The sequence below is a fragment of the Lagopus leucura genome, unplaced genomic scaffold (assembly GCF_019238085.1).
Source record: "Lagopus leucura isolate 7727_CA_CO unplaced genomic scaffold, USGS_WTPT01 Super-Scaffold_100016, whole genome shotgun sequence".
In the NCBI taxonomy this organism is placed as follows: Eukaryota; Metazoa; Chordata; class Aves; order Galliformes; family Phasianidae; genus Lagopus; species Lagopus leucura.
In genome coordinates, this window is record NW_024962270.1 from 7,410,225 (window position 1) to 7,434,522 (window position 24,298).

General features: G+C 37.5%; 1 protein-coding gene across 3 annotated transcripts in view; it reads left to right on the forward strand.

The window, feature by feature from the left end:
• The window catches only part of BRWD3 (bromodomain and WD repeat domain containing 3), a 55,412-nt gene that overhangs the window by 14,507 nt on the left and 16,607 nt on the right, over positions 1–24,298 (forward strand). For all 3 annotated transcript variants that reach the window (XM_042876298.1, XM_042876296.1, XM_042876297.1), the window contains exons 7-24: positions 3,435–3,595; positions 5,483–5,704; positions 6,470–6,570; positions 7,248–7,318; positions 8,730–8,830; positions 10,610–10,650; positions 13,773–13,877; positions 15,308–15,461; positions 15,968–16,102; positions 16,882–17,010; positions 17,409–17,634; positions 18,246–18,416; positions 20,207–20,390; positions 20,858–20,951; positions 21,624–21,773; positions 22,540–22,616; positions 23,562–23,739; positions 24,065–24,181. In XM_042876298.1, coding sequence (XP_042732232.1) covers positions 3,435–3,595; positions 5,483–5,704; positions 6,470–6,570; positions 7,248–7,318; positions 8,730–8,830; positions 10,610–10,650; positions 13,773–13,877; positions 15,308–15,461; positions 15,968–16,102; positions 16,882–17,010; positions 17,409–17,634; positions 18,246–18,416; positions 20,207–20,390; positions 20,858–20,951; positions 21,624–21,773; positions 22,540–22,616; positions 23,562–23,739; positions 24,065–24,181 — 2,417 coding nt within the window. The remainder of the gene's footprint in view (positions 1–3,434; positions 3,596–5,482; positions 5,705–6,469; positions 6,571–7,247; positions 7,319–8,729; positions 8,831–10,609; positions 10,651–13,772; positions 13,878–15,307; positions 15,462–15,967; positions 16,103–16,881; positions 17,011–17,408; positions 17,635–18,245; positions 18,417–20,206; positions 20,391–20,857; positions 20,952–21,623; positions 21,774–22,539; positions 22,617–23,561; positions 23,740–24,064; positions 24,182–24,298) is intronic.

Sequence of the window (24,298 nt, forward strand, 5' to 3'; positions counted from 1 at the left end):
AGTCAGCAGCTCTGAAAGCCAGGATACTTTGTTTCTGTGCTTTTAGCAGGTCTGGCTGTCTTGGTGACACATTTGCTCTTTGAGAAAGTATTTGGCATGTCTGAGCCAACTGCATGTGTTTCCCAGTGTCCATGTGAAATCCAGGCTCAAGATGCCTCTCTTCTGCACACTTTGAGAGGTGCCCAGCCTTCAGGCCTGATGTTACATTTGTCTTGTTATCTCTAGCAGTACAGACTGCCACTTACAAATTACTGTTTTACAGTGCGTTTGAGTCCCCTGCACTCACTGCAGTGGTGCCTGTACTTGCACTGGAAGTGCAGGCTTTTTTGGAAGTGTGTGTGTGTATTCAAGGACCAAGGGCTGTGAGAAGCAGAGAAATGTTTTACTGCACAGCACCCCAAGCTAATGCTGCGGGTTGGTGCTTCTGTAAGCCAGGGCTTTCCCTAGCTCAAGGAGTCAGGAGCCCACATCCCCACCAGTGTGCTGCAAGAAGGATCGCGTAACCTGGATTCATTTCTGAGGTCAGCAATCTCTCCTTACCGAAGGGAGAGTGTGCCAAGTTCTGTGTGGCAGTAGGGAGTGTTTTGGAGATCAAGAATGTTGTGAGTAAGAAATGTTTTGGCTGGTGAAAGGCTATCAGCAGCAGTGAGGTTTGTGGCATCTCTGCACATGGGTAGCAGTCATGTTAACAGCTAGAAGAGCAGAACTTCATCTGAGAAAGCAGTTCTGTTTGCAGGAGAAAATTGCTTCATTTCTTAAAAAGAAGACTGGATATGCTCACTGTTAATATCACATAACATCAAGACAGTTTTGAAACCTTTTCTTAGGAGTAAATAGTGAGGGGAAGGAGAGCGAAGCTGGCAGCTGTTAGGCCTAGTATGGCACCAAGTGCTGCAGCTTTTTGGATGTGTTTCCCAAAGTTTTTAGGGGTGCTATTTTGCTAATTCTACCTGTGGGAATCAGGTTTTTTTTTTGATGATTTTAGACTTCGAGTATAATAACTTTATTGTAACAAAGAAGACAGATTTCCCAGGGCTCTTTATCCTGTACTTAGGTATTATTCCCATTAATCTTCTACCAAAACATAGGAGAACTAGATTTGTGCATGGTTTGTTGTTGTTTTCTGATGTGTGTATGAGAGCTCCTTTGAAGGCAGTGAGAGTTTATGAAGTGTGGGTGGACTAAGATCTCAGTGATGGCTTTGTGTGTGAGGTAGACATTTCTGGTTTACACTTAGCTTTTTTGCAGTGAGAGTCAGGTGTGTTGAAAGCTTCCTTTTTGTTCTAAGATGCACTTGTGCCTGGCTGCTGTTACACTTCGTGCACGGTGTGTCCTTTGTGTGAGTGACAGCAATGAGCAGTGCTACATTTCCAGAAGAAAACACTGCGGTGCACAGAAGGTATTGTCATTATTGGGAATATATTGAAATACAGTTGCACTGTTTTCATTCACACTTTAAAAGTGTGTGCGTATGTGTGGTTAAAAATGTTCAAAGCCATCTGAAATTGTTTCAAGGCAGGTGGGCTGTTACTGTGTGTTTGTATGCTCTGAAAGGCAAAGCAGAATTACTGTGTTGCTCTCCGCTTTGCTCTAACAACTCTCCAGCCATTGGTGAGGGGAGCTGTAATGTTTTTAAGAAGTTAGGTGTTAAGCTGGTTTGTCTGAGCAATATATAAAAATAATGCATAGGTGAAGCAAAAGGTACCATTTTACTGCATTTATCACAAAGGGAACACTGTTCCCTTCTGTAAGAGGTGGGCAAATCTTCATTTCTACTTTGCTAAGGGAGGCAGTTTCTATATAATTTAGCAGTTACTATATAATATCAGGTATTGCTTGAATAGTGGTTAGATAGTAAGTTAATTCAGCTTAGTGTGTTTTACTTCTTTAGCACTGCTGTGTATGTATTTTTGCATGAAAAACAAATATTGACTGAAGATAAGGTCATGGTGGGAGTCTGATTCTTTTCAAGCACAGACTTCTTTCATGTTACTGTGCCTTTTTTCTAATATGTAGCTTTTTTTGTTGCCTTCAATTATTAAAAATAGCCCAAGTTTCAGGGCACAAAACTGAGGAACAAAAATACCTTCTGTAAACCCGGATCAATTCATTTTCTGCCCTGCTTATCTCTCTGCTGTGTTTAAATGCCTCAATCTTATACAGAAGTGTGTAACCAGTTCATAACTCTTCGAAAAGGTGCTTCTTGACTTTGTAATTTTCTAACATCTTCCACGGTCTTTTTTTTTTTTTTTTTTTTTTTCCTGGTGTTTGTGTAGGCAGGTAAAAAGTTATGATGATGCAATTAAGAAAATGGGTCAAGTTGTTCAGTATGCTGTTAAAATAAAGGGCTGAAAGGCACTCGAGAGCTTCCCGTGGTTCCTGGGAAGTCCTGCCTACTGCAGTGTGCAGTACACAAGATAAGGGGATCTGCAGGGAGCCTCCTATGGCAAGCAGTCTGCAACCCACCAGTACAGCTGTGTATCTCGAGTGGCGTTCAGAAAGAACTCTCAAAACTCTGAAGTGAAACGTTCAAGTGGGATGAATTAGGACAGGTGAAATTAAATGCCAAGAGTTATCTCAAATTACGCACTGGGTCAAAGATTAGAATTAGCGTCTTTCTGTATTCTGCAGCCATGATGATCTGCCTGCAGTGGTGTGCCCTGGCAGTCAATTTCATGCTTAGTCTCTCATTTCCTAGTGAAAAGCTTCATAGTTACCTTCAGCAAATCTGTTAGCAGTGCTTGTCTCTACCTTGTGCCTTTGTGCATTGAGATTTCTGCCTCTTTTCGTCAGGACCCCTAGGAGTGGCAATACTGGTATCATTTGTTGTTGAGGGTTTTTTCTGTGCTTGATGCTCTTGACTGGAACTCTTTCCATCAGTGCTGCGTATTTCTTATTCTTATATCGTGATAAAAATGAAAGGAAGTTGCTGCTACTGCCAATAATGAGAGAGACTTTATGGAAAACATAGGAAACTTTTGATCCTGACGTATGATCCAGTGTCCTTTCCAAATAAATCTTTTTTATCACAAATTAAAAAACAAACTAACAAAAGAGATGCCATCCAAACATAAATTTGTGATGATTTTTATATGGGAATTACATATTACTAATACCAAATTTTCAAAGTCCACAGAGTGTGTGTGGCCTGCTCGTGATCTGAACTCTTGGATTAACTTTTGGTAATTATGAAAACACTTCATTGTGCTTTAATATTTGTTAGGAAACCAGGTGTATCGTGTGTGGTAATAGGCTTCCTTCATGGTTGTGTATTTTTTGGAAGACTGTACAGAATGTCCTGATAAGGTGGCAGGGGTTCAGATTTATAGATTATAAACGTTGTTACCAAATCTTATATTGACACAGTATTTTTTTCCTTTGAGTCCTGGACACAAAATGCAGGTCTTAATTTTTATTATTACTTCTTCTTCCAGTAAATATTCTTTCTGCACGGCAATTAACTGGATGTGGACGTTTCAGCCACTTGTTCCCAACATCCACCTACCAACAGATGAAGATGCACAAGAGGATATTAGGGCATCTATCTTCTGTTTACTGTATAGCCTTTGATCGCAGTGGGAGAAGAATTTTTACAGTAAGTCTAATAATTTAACTTTTCTTTGAAGATTGCTTTGCTTAGTTTGGTTTTCTTCTTTTTGAGTCCCTTATCAGCCTCTTTGTTTTTGATGGAGATGTGGAAACAGCCTCCAGAAAAAGAAGGGAAGAAAATATTTGATATATATGAAAATCCATCTTTTTCATTGTTAGTTTTCCCTTTTCATTTGAGTTGATGTTTTAAAATTGTTTCTGGCTCTGGGAGACTGAAACAGCTATCTACTTGCCAGCCCTTACAGAAGGGCTGTTCCAGTCCAGATCTTGTAGCTCTCACTTGAAATGTGTGCTCATTTCTATTGGTTAATCGACTTTCTTGTTAAATGGCACCTGAATTATTCTGGACTTTGTAATTATTGTGCATACTGCTTGCTGAGTTCAGTCTTAACACTTTTTTTTTTTTTTTTTTTTTTAAACTACATTTTACCTTTGGTAACCTTGGAAATTCTGGCAGTCCTCTTACATTTCAGTAAAAACTTGGTGACAAATAAAGAGCCTCGTTTCTTCATCTGCAATTTATGCCTCTGCTAAATGTACTTTCTAGACTTCACAGTATGTCAGTATATATTCACATGGATATGTGAATACCATTTTCAGTTTTTCATGATAATATATAACATACATTTCTATGATACTACACTTGGTTTTTGTTGCGTTTAAAAAACAACAGATTTTTTAAATTAATAACTAGTAATGCATTTTTAAAGAGTGAATGCTAATCTTGTCTTGGCTTATCTTTGCCCTTGTTTCTTATTGGTAGCTATTTAGCACAGTTTACCTGGAAGGCTAATTGTTACCTCTGTTTTTCTTTGCTAGCTTTCCCACTAATTATGAATTGTTCAAATAGAGATATTATTATTGTTATTACTCTGGATCACAGTGAGGGCCTTTCCATTTTTATCTATATCATAGAAAAAAAAAAAAAAAGATCTTTCTCATCTGCAGTTATATGAAGTACTGAAACTGATTTGTCTGTGAACTTACATGCAGCTAATAGAATGTAATTTAAAGTCAAATGATGTTGACATTGTGTTTAGTGTTACTGTGTTGATGTGCCTGAGTGCTCAGTGGTAGTCCTAGGAGAGCATTGGAGAAACACAGGCTGAGACTTGAATGTAGCACTCTGCTGTTCTTTTGCCTACTTGAATTAGGGTCAAAATTAGTATTGTTTTTAATATTTGAATAGTTCAAGTAACTGTGAACTGCCTAAAAATTGTCTTTAATATTCTGAGACTTTAAGACTGAATGTGAAGTTATGTAGCTGCTATTAGAGGTAGAAGAATTTTACAATAAGCTGCTGTTGGATTGTATCCTGTCCCAAACTGAATTCTCTCAGTTGCGCATGATATCCATGAGTTCTCTTTTTGTGGTCCAGCTTTCTTCCATCAACAAAAATTAAACCTCGTGGTACAGCTGACTACTGGCAGCTCTTGAGGCCTGGCAGAGGTTCTGAGGAGCCTCACATGCTCAAGTTCTCATTTTCCTTAGAGCTTCCTCCACCCTTATGGTCACCTTACATTTAGTATTGGATTCTTCCTGCTCGCACAGATGAACGTGCCTGTTAATAACACATAATTAAACATCTCATCTGAAACTTGATTACTACTGAAGGTACTGAGAAATGTTATATTTGCAGTGTATATTAGGTACATTAGAACAAATCAAAAGAGCATCATCTGTTTTACAAACATCTCAATTCCTGCCATCACAAAATGATTCCCAAACTCAGATGTGTTTCTATGGAATCCTGCTGAAGTTGTTCATCTCAAGGTGCTTTAGATTCTTGTTCATCCACAGCCCACGTGTGTATCATGGACACATAACATGTAGATTATTTTATATAATCTTTGGAAATTTTTTCTGGCATTAGGGGTCAGATGATTGCTTGGTGAAAATCTGGGCTACAGATGATGGGCGCCTGCTCTCAACGCTGCGAGGGCACTCAGCTGAGATTTCTGACATGGCTGTTAACTATGAGAACACGCTGCTTGCAGCAGGCAGTTGTGATAAGATTGTCAGAGTGTGGTGTCTTCGAACCTGTGCCCCAGTTGCAGTCCTGCAGGGCCATTCTGCTTCCATTACTTCTATACAGGTAAGGAATAATATTTCTTCATAAGCTATTGAAATAAAATGGTACTAGCAGATGGGAATAAAATTTCTCTTTCCATTGTGTTTGGCAGTGTAGGTTTGTCCCTGCTGAGAGCATCAGATGAACTGGCAGGGTCAGGGGGAAACAGCTGGCATCCTTGAAAGCTGTGTACACAGCAACTGGGAACCTCATTTCTCTTCCCCTTGTCTGTACTTCCACTTTTGTCTGAATTTAACTCTGTTGAAATGTACTTATTATATTATTAAGGCAATATTTTACAACTTGATTTTGTGTTACATATATTTGTATAAACAAAATATTTTTTATGGTATAGGTATACAATGTATATATAACATTCCTCACAAGCTTTTTTTAAAAGTTCTTAGAAAATAACTTAGAAAATAATCATAATTCTTCGTGACTTTTTGAGGAAACAGGAAAATGGCATGAACATAGAGAATTACAGAGGTATTCTCTCATCTTGTTGCCCTGGTCAGAAGGACTAAGCTTGTTTCCTTTTGGAGTTAAATTTTCTGTGGCCAGAAGAGGCTCGCTGGTCAAAATGTGTTTGGTTTTTGTTTCTATTTTCTTGGCTTTATTTTTATGGAAGTTCATTTCCTATGTTTGTGCCTGTTCCTGCTCTCTGTAATCCTGAGGAGAAAGTTAACATGCTAATGAAAAATATTTCTGTCAATGTCCATTTACTAATTTGTAGCATGGAAGGGGGAGAATGAAATTAGCTGATTGAATTCTAAACTTTATTTTCAGTTCTCTCCAGCAAGAAAAGGCACAACACGATACCTCACTTCTACTGGTGCTGATGGAACAATCTGTTTCTGGCAGTGGCATGCAAACACCATGAAGTTTAAGTAAGCCTGTCAGACTATTATTATTATTTTAAAAGAAAAACAAACTTATTTGGAATTTTAAAATGGAGAGGAATACTGGGGTAATTAAAGGCATGTTCCTTCTCTATGAGTAAGTTCCTTGGGGATGTGTTCTGCTATATACTTGCTGCTGGATGACTGTGGTGTGGCTGCCATACATAACACCATCGTGTGGGGCAGAGAGCACTTTATCTTACATGCATTGCAGAGTCTTGGTGTTACAATGCAGAGAGGAGGTTATTTTTTCTTTTTTATGTGCTTTGCTAGGCAGTGCTGTGGAAGAAGTTAATGCTTTTGTGTTTAGGACCACATCTTTGTGTGAAATGTACAAGCAAAGATATTTCATTGCTTTTGATCAGAAGAACATAGATCTATAGATGTCACCAAAGCCACACTTAATAGGAAATAAATCCTATTATACAAGTGGCTTGCCAAGTTCTGTTTTAAGTAGATTTAAGTTGGTTAATATAATTATAAATAAATTTAATATTTTCAATTTAGAAAATGGTAGTTTTATTAGTCAACAAATAAAAATGAGCTCTAGCAAAATAAGGTATGAATTACGAAACGGAAGGTTTTAGGATGAATGCGCTGACCTTGCGAGCTGCAGTGTGGGAACAAAGGAATGAAGAGTAAAAATGCTGTGATGTCACATATAGGGATCGCCCTGTGAAATTTGCGGAGAGGTCCAGGCCTGGCGTTCAGATATCTTGTTCATCTTTCAGTTCTGGTATGTATGCGATATGATATCCAGATATGAGCTGGAAAGTATTTTCTGAACTGTAATTCCTCTGGTGGGTGACAGAGCTATTACTTCTTTATAAATACAAATGATACCAAAGCCTTTTTCAGTTAATCACAGCACTGTCAAACTGTGATTGTTTGAATCTCTTTGTGCAATGTGTGTTTCAAGCCGCTTCTTTATTTATTTTTATTATTTTTTTTTTTTTTTGGTGCATGTGTGTGTGCTTGTTTCTTTGTTTTAAATTTGACTTAAATGTCTTTACCATCTCAGAAAAAAGTTTCAGTAAGGATTTTCAATAGAAAGTTCTTGAAATCTTCCAGACAGGTGACTTCTGTTTAGAGATGGCTCTTTTGCCAGTTCCAAATTTGGCTGTATTCTAGAAAGATCAGTTTTCACTTAGAGACTTCTTTGGGCTTCAATAATTCCCAGTATTTCCTTCAGGGCATTTTTGCCCTCCCTCTTTCCCTCAGGCTGCACGTGGTGCTGCTTGGCAGAACCGTGGAGGCCAGACCAGCCCAGGAGTGCAGGAGGGAGACAGAGTTGTCTCATTAGTGAGCAGCTATTCAGTAATTTACTTAGTACTGAAGAGCAAAGTATAAAATAATCTGTTGAGTGATTTGTAAGTGACTGAGTCCTTATGTTCCCTTGTATGCGTTTGAAAATATCAGCTTGAATAACATCCTCTGTTATAGCTCTTAATCCTCAAAAATAGTGATTCTTACTAGTAAAATTGTGTATTTTCTTATTTATTTTTGTTACCTGGAATTGAGAACTATTCTAGAGCCACACAACCCTTAACATATTCCTTTTTTTAAAATCTGGGGTCCTGAAATGGCTAATACCATTTTGATGCCATAAGCTACACACGAGCACCCATTTCTTCTCTGCAGTATTATTAACAGAACAAACAAACATTACAAGAAAATAACTTAATCGCTGACTCCCAGTTCATCAATAATTTCTCTAAACACTTCAAATAGATGTGCTTCCACATTTGGTTTGGCCAGTGAGGATATCAAATTGCTCCCCTTCTATTGTTCTGCATAGGCTGACTGAGGGCACTGTGATAATTTCTGAAGGTATGGGGGAAGGCAGTAGAATTAGTAGAATTAGTTGATGAGTGCTGCAACTTGCAATTTTTCTTCCTTTGGTCACAAAGACCTACAGCTGTAACATGTTGCAGACCTCATTGTTACATTGAAGTTGATGCGGTCTGAGGAAGTACGGGTTAAAACAAAACTTGTCAGGGTTGCCTTATTTTTTCAGGACGTGTGTTTGTATTACATTGAAATTTTCGGTTTAAAACTTCTTTAAAATTGTTTCTTTGACAATAAAGCAGTAATTGAATTCAGTTGTTCCTTGGATGACTTCTCACCAGAAACACTGTCTGTCTTAGGTGGCATGTTCATTGCAACAGGTAGTACTGACCACGTGATAAGAATATATTATTTGGGCTCAGAGTCTCCAGAGAAAATGGCGGAGTTGGAATCTCACACGGTAAGAGACAAAAGGAAAGGAAATCTTCCTTTTCCCCCTACCTTATTTCAAGAACTTAGGCTTTGTATACGCTATTAAACTTCTTTTCTGTCTTCAGAGTTTGGTTGGTTCTCAACACCGTGGTATTTTAACGCCTTGAAGTTTGTAATATACTTATTTTAAAATTCCTCTAAAGCCAGAGATGCGTGCAGAATGTTTTATGTATTTTATCCCCTTTATTCCAGGAAATGGGAGGAGGGACTGGGTTGTTTCATTTGTTCCTGAAGAGAGTCTGTGATGGGGTGGGGAATTAAAGCACTTTTCGTGCAAGACATTATTATTCCTATTAAATTTGTTCTTGAATATTTAACTTGATCTGTGACAAAAATCCATGTAATAAAAAGACCTCAAAGTCATTCTAGTTTTAGAGTATGGCGTCGGACTCTAGATCATTTAGAAAGCAAGGAAAACTTAAGAGTATTCTTTCACTAGTGGTGCAGAGGGATTCTCATTAAAATTAAAAATATTCTGAATATCTGTGTAACCTTCAGCACTAGTTTCTAGGTTTCCAAGTTTTGATGGTTTCTATTAAAACTATTGAATGTCTTGATTTTAATGAAATCTGAAAAAGAGCTGTTACTAAAATAGTGTCAAATCTGTCTTCATTTCTTAATTGTTACTGAGAACAGAGGATGTCAGTATTATTTATTGTGTTTGTAAACAATATATCAGAAAGGCCAACTTACAGCAACACTGATAGGCTTCTGAATGATGAGGAGCTTGGAGCATTTATCTTTATACTGTAATAGCCCAGCCACCAACTTTAATAATATTTTGTGCATTAGGGCTGAGGACTAAATTGATTAATTAAACTTCAGTGGGAGTCATGAGTCCTGTGTTTACATCTCAGAGCTTCAAGTCAGTAAATCTAGCAAATGTTTTACTCACAGGCAAGATCTTGTCTTCTGTATTCAGCACATCAGCTTGGGAATAAACTGAAATTCCTTTGATTTTTGAAATTCTGCTTAATAACTCAGCTTGCTGTTAGCCTGCCCCTGAAGAAGTCCTGAGCTGGACACTTGTCAGGACCTGGGAATGCTTGTGGGAGGAAAGATTAGCAAGTGCATGTAGCCAATATAAGTATTAAGCAAAATAAAATAATAATTTTTAAAAAACATCTAAAATTTAATGCTAGTTTCTCAACAATTAAGAAGTGGAAATAAAACCGAGGTTTGTTTGCTTTTTCAGTTGTTGCTGGACAAAATATTTTGAACTGCTTTAACATTCTATCTAAAAATTGCAAACCTCTTATGTATGTTGTTAAGTCATTTTTTTTACCATTGTATTGAGTGCTGTACCTACCAGGCCCTGGGACTCTGGGAGTGCCTTACTCCTGTTAACAGTGCAGTGTTAAATGTGCAGGGTTCCCAGGCAGGGTTTGCCCTGTGGCGTTTGCAGGAAGACTGTGTACAGGTAAGAGCAGAGCTGCTGCACCTTCTTCCTCCTAAATATGCAAGTATTGAAGAGGCTGAGCCAGAAATCCTTTGCGTCTCTGAACTCCTTCTGGAAAGCTGTGGATTCACTGCCTGTTCGAGATTTTTCTCTTTTGATGTCTAACACAAAATGCCTGCTTGGGGAAATTTTAATAGGGGATGTGACTTTTGAATTTATATGATAATGTATTACAGGAGACGCATAGGAAGGTGTAATTTGCTAAATAGCAGTTCAGCAATGAGATCTTTTTGGATGAGCGTTTCATCTTACAAAGCACTTACTACTATTTTTTCCCTCCTTGTTTAGGACAAAGTTGTCGCAGTCCAGTTCTGTAACAATGGAGACAGGTGAGTGGCTGCCTTGGGATTTTTCCATTGAAAGTATGGTATTTAATTTTCAAATAATCCAAAGTAAACTTAGTGCAACAGGAAGACTGCATATGGGCTCTTATTAATCTTAGACAAATTATTTAAAGTGTACTAGGAGTTAAGTACCGTATCCACAAGGTTAATCTTGCTGTCTTCTGCTATAACAACAAAAAACATTCTGTGACTCTGCTTTTCTTGGTGTGGTTTTTTTTTTTTTTTTAATTAAATTGAATAAATAGGAAACCAAATTTTGTATTCTTTTAGTGTCTCACCTCACAGGTAGGCTTGTTAAGTACAGGAAGGGTTACTTCTGGAAAAGAGCACTGTAATAGACATAAGCTAAGCTAAAACTGTTACAGATTCGTAGATGGTCAGACAAGCAAGTGTGCTTCATGGACTGGAGCGCAATCATCTGCAAAGAGCTGTGATCTGATTAATGGGGTTTCTGTTGCAAGGTGCTTTTATCTGAGAAAGTTGGCAGTAGCAACTGAATGTATTCAGGTTTTCAGGTATACAGTAGGATCTGGGATTTCTTTTTCCAATTACTTTGCTTTATCATTTCAGTCCTGTTAGGGCGAGGTGAAGAGCAAGCATATGTACTTACCTGTTTATTTGTGTGGCTCATTTGGTAATGACTTCTGACCACCTATTTTTCTGGAGCACCAGGAAGCAAAGTGGTAGCATGGTGGCTGTACCACACCTGTTTGCCAAATTCAGCTTGTGCTGATGGCCAGCTTAGAGCAGTGGACTAGCTACCAGTGATAGCAGCACTTCAGTTAGCTCTTGCGTTCAAAGGAGATCTCCTCCCATGTTTCTGAACTGCAGAACTATTATATGTAGGACCCTTTTTTTTTTTTTCTTTGTTTAATTGTGCACTTATCTTGTTTAAGCTGGTAGGGTTGTTGATAGATTATGTATGTGTTGGTTTTTATTTTAGTGGAGCGGGTTTTGTGTTTGTTTTGTGTTTTTTTTTTTTTTTTGTTTGTTTGTTTTTTTTTAGTTTTTAAGCCTTTCTTGTCTATGCTTTCTGCATCTTTTATATCAGCTGGGAACCAGAAAGCAGCCAATGATTTGCATAATTTGAAAACATTTTCTAAATAATATGACATTGCTGGTATTTTGCTGAGCCATGAGGTCATCCACCCTTTGCTATCTGTCTAATTTAGTTCCTTGGTGAATGGTTTCTCCTGTGAGGCCCTCTCTGGGCACGTTGACCAAGCAAGTTCTCTCTTCTGGTGCTCAGTTCTGAAAAATTTGGGAAGTGTGTTTGTTATAATGAATTCGCCAGTTCTTGACTTGACTTCAGTGGGAGTCTAGTGAAGAACGTGATATGATGAACAGCCTCCAAAATGACAGGAGAAAATCTGATTTGTTCTTGAAGGGGAATAAGCACAGAGCAGCTCTTCAGTGGGCCTTTGGGTCTCGTAGACAATTTTATTGGTCTGCTTTATTATTTATAGAAATTTGCTTCTGTCTGACAACATGTCTGCAAAAATGTGAGTTTTTAGGCAAATCCTGAATTTCCAGCTAATTAGTTTAGATGACTACTTTTGCTTTTTAAACCTGCATTAAGTCGGGGTGCTGTTGCTTCTGTGGGAATTGCAATCAGGATGCCCATGGTGAGAGGTTCCTATAGGCATATCAGTGTGACAAGCTTTTGCAGCATAGCTGTGTTAGAGTGCAGTATGACAAGCTATGATTAGTGACCAATATCCTAATGTAAATGCATTTTTGCCAGCTTTTGCTCATTTTCCTTATTTTGCTAGGCAGAAGGTTTAAGGGATTTTGCATGCAGGAGTCATCCAAGCAAAGCAGTGCCTTTGCCAGAGCAACTGCACCTGTACTCAGAAATCTTTGTCGTGGAAAATTATGTGGGAGTGTACTGATATAATGGTACAAAAAGTTCCTTACTTCCAAGGAATGTGAGAGCACAAGTCCCTCTGAGGGTATTAAGTCAGGTAGTCACTGAAAATTATACTCATATGCTAAATGGAAAAGTTATGACCATGTTTTTATTTTATATTAAAAAAATAATAAATAAAGCAGGAAAGCTTGTCATGCATGTATTTAAACACTTTTTCATCATCATGAAAAATTTCAGGACAAGAAATGTGAAAAGGTGAACCAATCATTGTTTCTGTATGTAAATGTAGTACATTTTTAAAGGCGCTTGCTTTCCTGGGAAAGAATGTTATTCGAGGAGCTTTTTTCAGAATTCTCAACAAAAATGACTTCTTAATGTTGATGGTCAAAGCTTTATGATATGGTTTTGTATTCAGCTTCACAGGCAGGGCTACTACTTTTATTCAGCGTGGGTATTTCCTTTCTGTCTTCACCTTTTCCCTAAGTTAATGCATTATAATTTATGCTAGACTCTTGGCATGTAATTTCTTTCTCTTTGCTTCCACTATGAACTGCTCAAGGGATTTGCTGATGTCATTTAAAAGGGAATATGCAGCTTGTATGAATTACGACATTGAAGTCATTCCAAGGCCATCTGCTAGCTATAACCAAATGTAATTAATGTTGTGAGATATAAACTGTTTTCTGCTGTACAAAATCTGATATGAAAATTGTAACCTCACTGTCTTTTAATTATATTCTCTAGATCAGAGATGCACAAACAATATAAAGAATAAGTGTTGAAAAAGTATTAAATACATTCTAGCTTCTGTACTGACTTGAACACGTGTGCTCTTGGCTTGCCAAATTTTGTAGCTTCTTTTTATTCTGTGCTATCAGTTCATGGAGATTTTATGACAGATTAAACATGCCTGTTTGTAGGCATATAGAGAATAAGGCAAGAGTATACACACAAGTATGCATCTCCAAGTGTTTTACCTGTACACATGTATGTGTGTGCATATTTGGTGCAGAGGGAAACACAGTCCTCTGCCAAACTCCTAAACATTCTTACCACAGCATTTAGTATGCTCTGAGCATGTTGCTGCTGAGGATAGAAAGCTCCATAGTGAAGATACCGAACAGTGAGCATGTAAGAAGGGCATTTGGGTGTTAGACAGAAGCAGCAGTGACTTAATGCTTATTCAGAATTTCGTGATTCATTTTTTTGTTTTTGTTTTTCCACCTCCACCCCATAGTTTAAGATTTGTCAGCGGTAGCAGAGATGGAACGGCGAGAGTATGGCAATATCATCAGCAAGAATGGAAGAGTGTAGTCCTGGATATGGCGACTAAAATGACAGGGTAAAGCAAACTGAACAAAGCATGCTGCTTACCACTGTGTACATAAAGACCAAAATCTGCCATGGAATTTAAAACTACTTACTTAACTTTAAGTTAACTAAAAACGCATGTTTGTGGTATATTGAAAATGCCATGGCCCTATCTGTTAATTAGTCCCCAGAAGAAAATATTAATAATTGGTAGATCCTGACTGTAGTGGTTGGGGAATACTTAGTATTTTACTGATGAGATAAGAATGTCAAATAGAGTTCACCTCATGGAAAGAGATTTGCAGTAGAACCTCATTGATCCTATGCAGACCTATATGTTTTTAAAATAAATGTGTGTGTGTGTTGAAGACAACTCTTGTTTTCTCTCACCTGTCAAAAAAGTTCTAGTAGTTACTGCCATAGTTTCCTCAGGTCATTAGTATTCATTTTATGTCATGTATACTGTTTTATTTTTGTACTATGGGGTACAGTTTAAATTATAATGAGTTCATTGAGTTTAAAACGTTAAGAAGAGCACAACATGTAAAACGAATGTGAATCTGGATGTTTGGCAGTTTCCAGCGTTGTGCAGCCATTGTTACAAATAACAGGCAGTTTCTTCAGTTACTATTCAGATAAATGAATTTAGGCCACTGGTGCTTTTTTTACTTACTTGAGGACAAATGACAGTAGGCAGAAGGTTGATGAGAGGTTTGACACTGGTTCTTTTCCATAACAACCTTCTTTCCTGTGTGAACGCACTCCCAGGTTTCTTATTTTAATCCAAGACCTGAGTTGCTTTGCAGAATTTCTTGTAATATAGAAATGTATATCCTGAGCAATTATTAACATTGCTTTTTTCCCTAAGCCTTCAGGTAAGAGATGAGTTGTGTTCATTTTGTTCTCAGGTTCAATTAGATTTTTGAATTTTTCTGTTTGAGGTCCTTTCCAACAGACTTCTGAACTGGATGACTTCTGAAGTGGCCTTCTAGTTGAATTTGTACAATAACAAAAATCAGTGCAGGGGAGATCCGCTAGGCAGCTTTTTTTCCTGCATTCTATTGTATTTCAAATGGTTACAGTTTTAATAAGCTAGCTGCTGAAGTCTGAATCTGATTTATTTAGGAAGCTTTTGCTCACTACAGAGTTTACTTGTGTTGATGACCAATAAGAAAAAATGTCTTGTAGAAATGAAAGAAGGAGTTACGGTAGGTGAAGATGGTCATTGAAGAACAGGAGGGAAACTTGTTCTTTTTAAGGCGAGAGAACTGTAAATCTCAGTGGTACTGAGTATTTTCTGTATCTGTTTTTTGCTACTGCAAACGCTCCCCTTCCTTCTCCTTCATTAGCCAGTAGTGGTGGCCACTGTGCTCTCCCTAACTTCACATTGAGTTAGTGCTGTTAAATGTTGCTGTGTGCGGTGACTGATTTATTTCTTTTTTAAATTATGAATTTTCTTAGAAACAATGTAGCATCTGGAGAGGACAAGGTGACTAAACTGAAGGTTACAATGGTGGCTTGGGATAGATATGATGCAACTGTCATCACTGCAGTCAACAATTTCCTTCTCAAAGTGTGGAACTCATCCACAGGGCAGCTTCTTCATAGCTTATCTGTGAGTAAAGTTTGAGTGAATAATCCCTATTTGTTATAAATGAACTCTAAAAGTGATTTGAGGCTGAGCTGCAACCTCATGCCTCCTGTTAAGCAATGTTTTATCCTGAAATATGCCAGCTGTCTGGTGCTTTTTGGGAGGATGTGTATCATGAGGAAAGGAGCTGATGATCAGAGTGCTGCTAGACCGTGCTGATTGTTGGCTGACAAGGGAGCCTATTTGGAGGTCACAGCTTCTGGCCTGACTAAAGGGCTGCAGCTGTCCTCAAAACTGATTTCTGCTTCCTCTCCCCTCTCCTCCTTTTGTGCTGAGCTACAGTCTGAAGCAGAAAGTATGATAATGCCAAGCCTCTGACAAAATATCAGCTAAGTATAGATGCAATTCTAGTTTAAGATCTAGTAAACTGAGCTGTTTTAGATAACCTCACACTAAATACTGGTGTATTCAGAGATATTATGTGGAAAAACATGACTTTTTTTTTTTTTTTTACCCTGCTTTTGCTATAGGGTCATGATGATGAAGTTTTTGTTCTGGAGGCCCATCCATTTGACCAAAGGATTGTACTTTCTGCGGGTCACGATGGAAATATTTTCATTTGGGATATAGACAAAGGAACAAAAATTCGTAATTACTTTAACATGGTAAGAATAATCAGGGAAGGAGTTTTGGTTTTTTACATTTATGTAAAACTGGTCTTGAGGCAAGAGTGGATTTCATCATGTACTTGCTGTGAACAACATTATAACAAGATTAGTGGAAAGTTGCTGCATATTTAGCAGAAAACACTATACTCCTCAGAAGGCAACATCCAAATGTGCTTATTGTGTTTTTAAGTGTAGCAGCAAGTCTTTCATGGGATCTGTTAGGTCAGAATATTACTCATTTACATAGCTATACTATGCAAAAGATAGTAGTCATTTCCAAGGCAGAGCAATGAAAGCCAGTAAATTTCTGTGTTGTAACACAATGCTGTGGTCTGGAAAACAGTATGGTTGTCTTGTGTGGCATCTGTCTGAATCCATGCAGTGTAGGTTTGTTGGTCTGATTCCTCTGCTGAGTAAATGCAGCTGTGCTGTTTCAGGACCTGAGCTAGCTTCCTGGCACCTGATGCTGTGAAACCCGCTGGTATGGAGTTACTGTGTGTATGAATTCTTTGCTTGCTCTGTATCTTCCACTAAATAAAATTCAGACTTCTTGTTTCAGAACATAAATTAAAAGTTGCATTGAAATTTCAGGGCAAAGAAGTAATTTGACTTTATTGACCAGTGATACTTTAATAGTTGAGTAGAAAAGTAAAAGCAAGCATTGAGTGAGTTGGGAGTGTTCACAGAATTAGAATTTAGTACTTGAAGGAGACAAGTGAAATTTTCTTTTCATAGAGAATACATGATTTTGAAAGGGATGCTCTGTTTGTATACAGATTGAGGGCCAAGGCCATGGAGCTGTTTTTGATTGCAAGTTCTCACCAGATGGACAGCATTTTGCCTGCACAGACTCTCATGGACACTTGCTGCTATTTGGTTTTGGATGCAGTAAATATTATGAAAAGGTGAGTTGAGTGAATCTTAAACTCATCTCTCTTGGCCTCATTTTGTCTTAGGAGTAGTTGTGTTAGTTTGTTGTCTCCCCCGTGCCCTGGACTAAAACTAATTAAATGAGGGAGCAGTTACTGTTCATCTAAATCAGAAAGATGTCGACAAGAATTACCAGATAAGGGAGCAAGACGTTATCTTCTTTCAATTCACCTTGGCATAATTTACTGTTGAATATTTGCATCAAGTCTTGATAATAAAACACACTTGTGGTAGGTGTCTGTTCTCTGTCATAACATTTCTTCCGCTGATTCTAAGTGTAGGAGTTGTGGTATGTGGGTATGGGAGCCATTCCAAAGCTTCATGACAGCTGCAAATGGCCATTTATTTATTTTCTAAATTGCTTTTCTTGCAGATTCCAGATCAGATGTTCTTCCATACAGATTACCGACCACTGATCCGTGATGCAAATAACTATGTTTTGGACGAACAGACTCAGCAGGCTCCACATCTTATGCCTCCTCCATTTCTGGTGGATGTTGATGGAAATCCTCATCCCACGAGATTCCAGCGGCTGGTACCAGGGAGAGAAAATTGCAAGGATGAACAACTTATTCCTCAGCTGGGTTATGTAGCTAATGGTATGCTAAGTCTCATGCATAATGCATGTATTGCACAGTACTGAGCACCAGTTCAGCAGGATGGTACTATAAAGATTAATTCTGTTTCTTCTGAAACAAGTGGTTTAAAATCAGTGTATGGTAGAATAACAAACAGGGTACCGTCATGGCATAAAGGAAGTGTATGGGATTAACTAGATTGGAGATAAGACAAGGAGACTTCAGTATTCCAACATCTGTGGACCTCTATATACATTGATGGCAGCATGCTTCAACTATTGTCCTTGTTGTTCTTGATGTGACTATGTATGTGAGTAAGGAAGCAAGGAAAGTAAGACAGGCTTTGAAAAATGCTGATCTCTGATAGAGGTCTCCCACTGTCACCTACTGAAGTATAATTTCTTTCTGTTGTTACCAAGTTCTTATTTTTATTTTATGTGCAAGTCTGTAAGTATAGGTTTTTCTTGCAGATAATCTTTTAAACTTTGCTTCCATTCTGAGAGCAGAAAGACGGCCTGTAATCAGATGTTTTGCAGGGCAGACAGCACAACTTAAAATTTGATTGTTTCTATAATGTTTATAAATCAGAAATTAAACATTTTGTAAGCAGTCATGACCCTGTTCTTGTTAAGGTGATGGTGAAGTAGTTGAACAAGTCATTGGACAGCAAACTAATGACCAAGATGAAAGTATCCTTGATGAGATGATCAGAGAGCTACAAAGGGAGCAGGATCTGAGACTAATCAATGAAGGAGAAACTCTTCCAAACCCTCCACTCAATAGATCTCACTCTGTTAATGGAGGTAAGCGTCCCCTCTTTTCCTCTGTCATTTCTTTAAGCAAAGAACAGTAAGGTACTAATCAAAATGTGTTCAAGTTTTTGTGTTTTAGGGCAGTGTCTTTCACAACACTTTCTCTTGTTCTTGCACATTTTATTAACCTGTCTGGGGCACCTGCTAGTACTGTCAAAGGAATTAAATGTTGAAGGTGCAGTCGATCACTTACTAACTGGACATTATCTGATTACTTAGAACTGTTAATGTGCTAATTCTAGTATAAATTGTTTCTAAAAATAAAGTTCCCTATATTGTCTCGATGTCAATCATTATGGAGATGATACTTTCTAACTGAATAATGTCAAGTTAACAGCATGTAATTAGAGAATGCCAATGGAATACAACGTTGTGACAGGCTAATGGCTTCCTTGTGCAGAGTAAATGCTAAAGCTGAGCATCAGTGTTTATAAAATAAACATGTCTGCTCTGTCTTAATGTTTCCTGAGAAAGCTTGAGATTGTTCTCCTAGTGAGTGTTCTGCTATTGTGACTGTAGTTTTAATATGCAAAGTGATTAAAAATTTAAAACAAACTCAGTCAGATATGAACAGCTGACTGTGAAGCAGCTGACTGAGTGCATTTGTCATAACAGAACAGATGCTGTGGACTTCTGCTGCAAATCATCCTGAGCTTTTAAAAAATTCACATCACTAATAGATTAATTTTAGGTTAAATGACTGATTATACTTTCGTATTTGAGTTTCCTAGCAAATCTTAAATTGTTAGTTTTAGAGTTTAAATTCAAGAAGAAATAGGAAAAATATTACTGGAAACTGCATAAAATAGACTTTTGCTTTGATCTGGATTGGTGTTATCATGAATGTGGCCTAGCAGGCAGCTTCAATTCACAGGAAGTCCTTTCTGCTCCTTATGATAGGCTGATGTGTAATCCCAGTTTTCAGTTGTATTGGCAAAATATGTACAAATGCCCCTGTATTTGTGTGAGGGGGAGTTTCTGTATGTGAGGCAGTAGAAATGAATGTAGTTACTTTGCAGAACTTGCACTGTCAATGTTTTTCCCACATGAACTGACCCATTTGTGTGAGTCAGAATATACATGAAGTGATTGATATTTTAATAGCTGAATATCTCTATACAGGGTAGTACAATTGTAAATTCAGTTTTCTCATGCTGTTAGCCATACTTAAGCATGTAGAAATTGTCGGTGCTTTCCCAAATAACGAGATAAATTAAGGCAGTGACAGCAGCAATTCTGATTTTGTCAGCGGTATTTTCTTCTTGCTACCGTGAAATTTCAGTCTCTGTTTTCTTCTGAGTGTGTAGCACTGCAATGTTGTGCCACCTGATGAAAAGTGTGCCTGTGCACACAAAGTAAGCATTGCAAATACAGGTATAGGCACAAGAGACATGTTAAACCTTGCAGCAGTCTGTTATTTTAGTTGATAATCTCTTTTCTTCTACCACAGAATTTAAGACTCGTGACTTAAAAGCCTTTAAACAGAAGACAAGGTTTGGATTTGAGGGTCGCTTAAATGCCTTTACAATTTTTCTTATAGTTGTGTTGTCTGCTTGCCACAGACAACTCCAAGGTATTGCAAGCCACAGTGATATTACTAAAACAAATACATCTGCAGTAGCCTATGGCCAATATGTAAAAACCTTCATCTGAAGCAAAAGACAAAGCCACCTGACATCTAATTAGTGTTCCATAAAGACGCTTTGCAATCGCTAAGCTTCAAATTTTGGGTTTTATTGATTGATCATAGAAGTGAAGAAAAATCTTTTTTACCCCCTCAGCTCTTCGAAGTCCAGCCTTGGAAATTGCATCTCCACCAAACGTTGGTCTCCGGAGAAGTGGTCAGATTGAAGGGGTCCGGCAAATGCATCACAATGCTCCCCGAAGTCAAATGGCAACAGAGAGAGATCTCATGGCATGGAGCAGAAGAGTAGTGGTGAATGAGCTTCCTCCAGGCATCAGCAAGTAAGAGGCCAAATGAGATAGGAAAAGAAGATTAAATTGTACGATGTTTAGTGATTCTTCCATACACCTACTGTAGGTTTTAGAAAATGATTTTTCGGAAATAATTTCAGGTTTCTGGGGATTTGTTTGGAAATTCGGATAGTAGGATCACAGTGGTAGCTTCTGCTGAAGGCTTAAGAATAGTAATTCCTTCTCTTTTCAATTAAGCCTTTTTTCAATGGTTCCTTCTTTTTAATTTCAATTTTCTGATTCTTCTGTCTTGCTGAAGGTTTGTTTAAAGACAAACAAACCCCACACTAATTGTAATACATTTAAGTTTCCTTGTAGTGAAGTGTATGTAAACACTGTTTGGAGGACCTGTGCTCAGATTTCTTGTGGCAACAGGCACAAAAGTATTTTAATTTATAGAGACTGTTGAATATATAATGATATAATGAATAAAACAGATGTCTCCTGCGTATAATTAGGGTCCAGGAAGAATGTCGAGCTGCCAAGGGTGAAATTGAAATTGGTTTATACACTGTTGAAAAGAAGAGAAAGCCATCCCATACCTTACAACGGGTAAGTTAATTCACCAGAAGTGAGAAACCTGGGTATCAAACAGTTCTGAGAACTGAGCTAAAAAATAAAATGAAAGGAATTGATTTAGAAGATCAATAGTGCTAATCGTTACTTTGGCTCTTCTGCTTTTCTCTGTAACTTCTCTGTTTTCATACTGTGGCGTGCAAAAAACAATGGTAAATCTATATCCATAGGGCTTCAGTTGTAGGATGATTCTGGGAAAACAAAAGAGCAGTAGCATGGTAAATGCTCAGCTTGACTTACAGAAATTAGGAGAAAGGTTAGAGGTGCCACCTGTTAAGTGGCCAACTTTTGTCTTATCCAGAGGCTGCAGGTATTGTTTTAGAAAAACTATATTTCATCATAGAAGTCCTTCTTAGAAAGAAAGATGCTTTAAAAAGTAGTGTTGATATTAAACAAACAAACAAAAACCATCCAACTGAAAAAAAACCACAAACCAACATATGCTGAAATGAGCAACCACGAGTCTCTAAAAGATGTCTTTTCAATTCTAATTCTAAAAATTTCTGGTTGGCATTTGTAGATGGGATAGAACTTATGTCTCTAAAAAATGTCTGTAAAAAGTCACTGTAAAAAGCATCTTTTAACTCCATCGTTCATTACTACATATGTACTCGTTTTCTTTTTATCTCCCCTCTCATGTGATAAAAGAATGATTACCAACCTGGAAGTGGAAGATCTTTGAGAAGGAACCAGCGCAAACGCCAGCACGCGTATCAGACCCGCTCCACGATAGAGCACAGTCAGCAAGGAGCAAGTCAAAACTCACGTGCACGGGAAGAGTCAGACAGCTCCTCAGAGGTCTGATATGTCAATGATTCCTCCACATGTTCCTGGTTCACAGACTGTCACTGTCACTGCTAGGGCTCAAAAGTTTCTGCGCTTTAAAAAATAACGCTCAAACTGTTGAATCCTTTGGCTCTGTGGTGTTACTGTACCATGTTGGTACAGTACAATCTTGGAGAGAGGAGGATCATTTACCTCCGTGCTAGTACAATATTCAAAGCTCAAAACTAGCTTAAATACACAGGTTGTGTATTTTTGGAAATCTGAAATATTTTCAAGTAATTTTAACTGGATTGGGTTAAACCACTTACAGTTTTGGACATTCACATGCTGTGCATATATTCTAGGTCAGATTCAGTACTTTAATTTCATCTGCATCTGTAAACTGTTGTTGAAAGAGATGTTGGCATTATTCATTGATATGTCAATAGAAGGACTTAAAATATACCAGATTAAACATAACTTTTTCTCAGTAGGTGTAAAGTAGAAAGAGACTGCAAATTGTGAATGCACTGAACATACAGAATAGCTATAAGGACAGGTGACACCAAAATTTATTAATCAAACACTTAAATACAACCTCATTCTATGGTGCAAGTGCTGTTAAAATTCACACCAGGAATTACATATGTAGTATAATATTAAGTAAGAAATTGTGGAATTATTTAAATTAGCCCTTAACTACAAAGCTTCCTCAAGTGAAACAGACCATGTAACTTGCAAATAAAAATGGTACATGTAATACTTTGCCTCAAAGTGAACCCTTTCGTTTTTAATGCAGGAAGATGAGACAGTTGGCACAAGTGATGCATCTGTGGATGATCCTGTGGCAACATGGCAAAGTGACAGCAGCTCCAGGTACATTTATTAGCCTCTTTATTATATTAAGTAATTTGAGTAAGATAAGTCAGACATTTGTTTTGATATTGTGAAAGATTGCAAGTTCAGGAAGAAGTGTTACTGAGTTACCTTGTAAAGATACTGATTTGTTGATACCCTATGACAGATTGAAGCGAACTGTCCTAAACTAAAGTAGTTTAAAATGTTAACAACAAAAAATTCCAGAGTCTTATCAAGTAAATACTTGTGTATACTTGATTTTAATATGGTGACTTCAATATGTATGAGAAAGTTTTTGAAGAGTGCCTCCTTTCCTAATCCCACTTAAAGCATTTCCTTTTTATTTTTGGAATTGAAGAACAATTTTGAAAGATTTGAAAGATTTTGAAAGAAATTTTGTTTCTATGAAAATCCCCATTTAAACTAATAAATTATTGAAAAATTGATGCCATTTAGTGGTATCTAGTAGAAATATTGATAGGCACGCATCCATATCTTCTGTTCATGTTTCAGTAGTTAATTTTTTCATTGTCAATATGTCTTGGTGTACAAGTTCCACAGTCTCTTTTCTTAATGCTGTGCTATTATGCCTGGAAGAGATGTGATCTAATACTGTGAGTCTTATTTGGGTGTTAGAATTGGAAATGTATTTTTAAGAGTGCTCTAATTTTGTTTATTTTCATGCAATTAAATCAGTTTTTATAAAGTCGGTCTATGAACCAATGAGCTAATTAGTATGAAAATAAGTACCAAACAGAATTCCTAGATTTACCAGCAATTTTCAATCGTTAAAATGATCTGCTAAGATATCACTTAGCTGTTCTTTAAGAGAATGGAAATGCGCCCTAATCCTGACGTCTGTTTCACATGACCAGAAAAACGGGTTGAAGGATTAAACCTTTCATTCCATTGTGTGAGAACTGAAGTGCTGTTTTCTTTCTTACAATTTTATATTATCTACAGTGATTCATCAAGTGAATATTCTGACTGGACAGCTGATGCTGGAATTAATCTCCAGCCTCCAAAGAGACAAACGAGGCAGGCGGCTCGGAAAATCTGTAGTAGTTCTGAAGATGAAAATGTGAAGGGAACAAAAGGAGTGGAGCAAAAACGAAGGAAACTAAAACAACCTAGAAAAAAGGTTGGCATTTTTAATTTATGAGGGCCTTTTTGACTTCCTAAATACATGTTTTTTTCTTTAACTGTTTGTGTTTTTTTCTTAATAATCATTAAAGAAGACCAACAGTGTATTTTTAAAGAAACCTAGTCTATTTATGAACATTTTAATCTTCTGTTTTATTGATAATGAACGTTTCTTACCACCCATGAGTTAGTTGAGATTTTTGGAAGGTTCCAGAGTAGCTTTGCCCTTGTATATAGTTATCTTTATATCATGCTTTATAATCTATTGTTGTATACTCTGCCACAGTAACTGCAGCTTGTGCTCTAAATTTAATATATTTAAGAAACCAAGTGGACTGCTTTCAATGGAAGGGGAGCCCAGTGAGGAGTGGCTGGCCCCGCAGTGGATCTTGGACACCATACCGCGCCGCTCACCTTTTGTCCCGCAAATGGGAGATGAGGTAATTCCAACTGTAGCAGTCTTTAAATTCCCATCTAGGCTGATGAACTTCTGTTTGGTTGGCACTATTAAATGTAGCTTTCAGTGACTCATGGCTAAGATAGCTGACTTAAGGAAC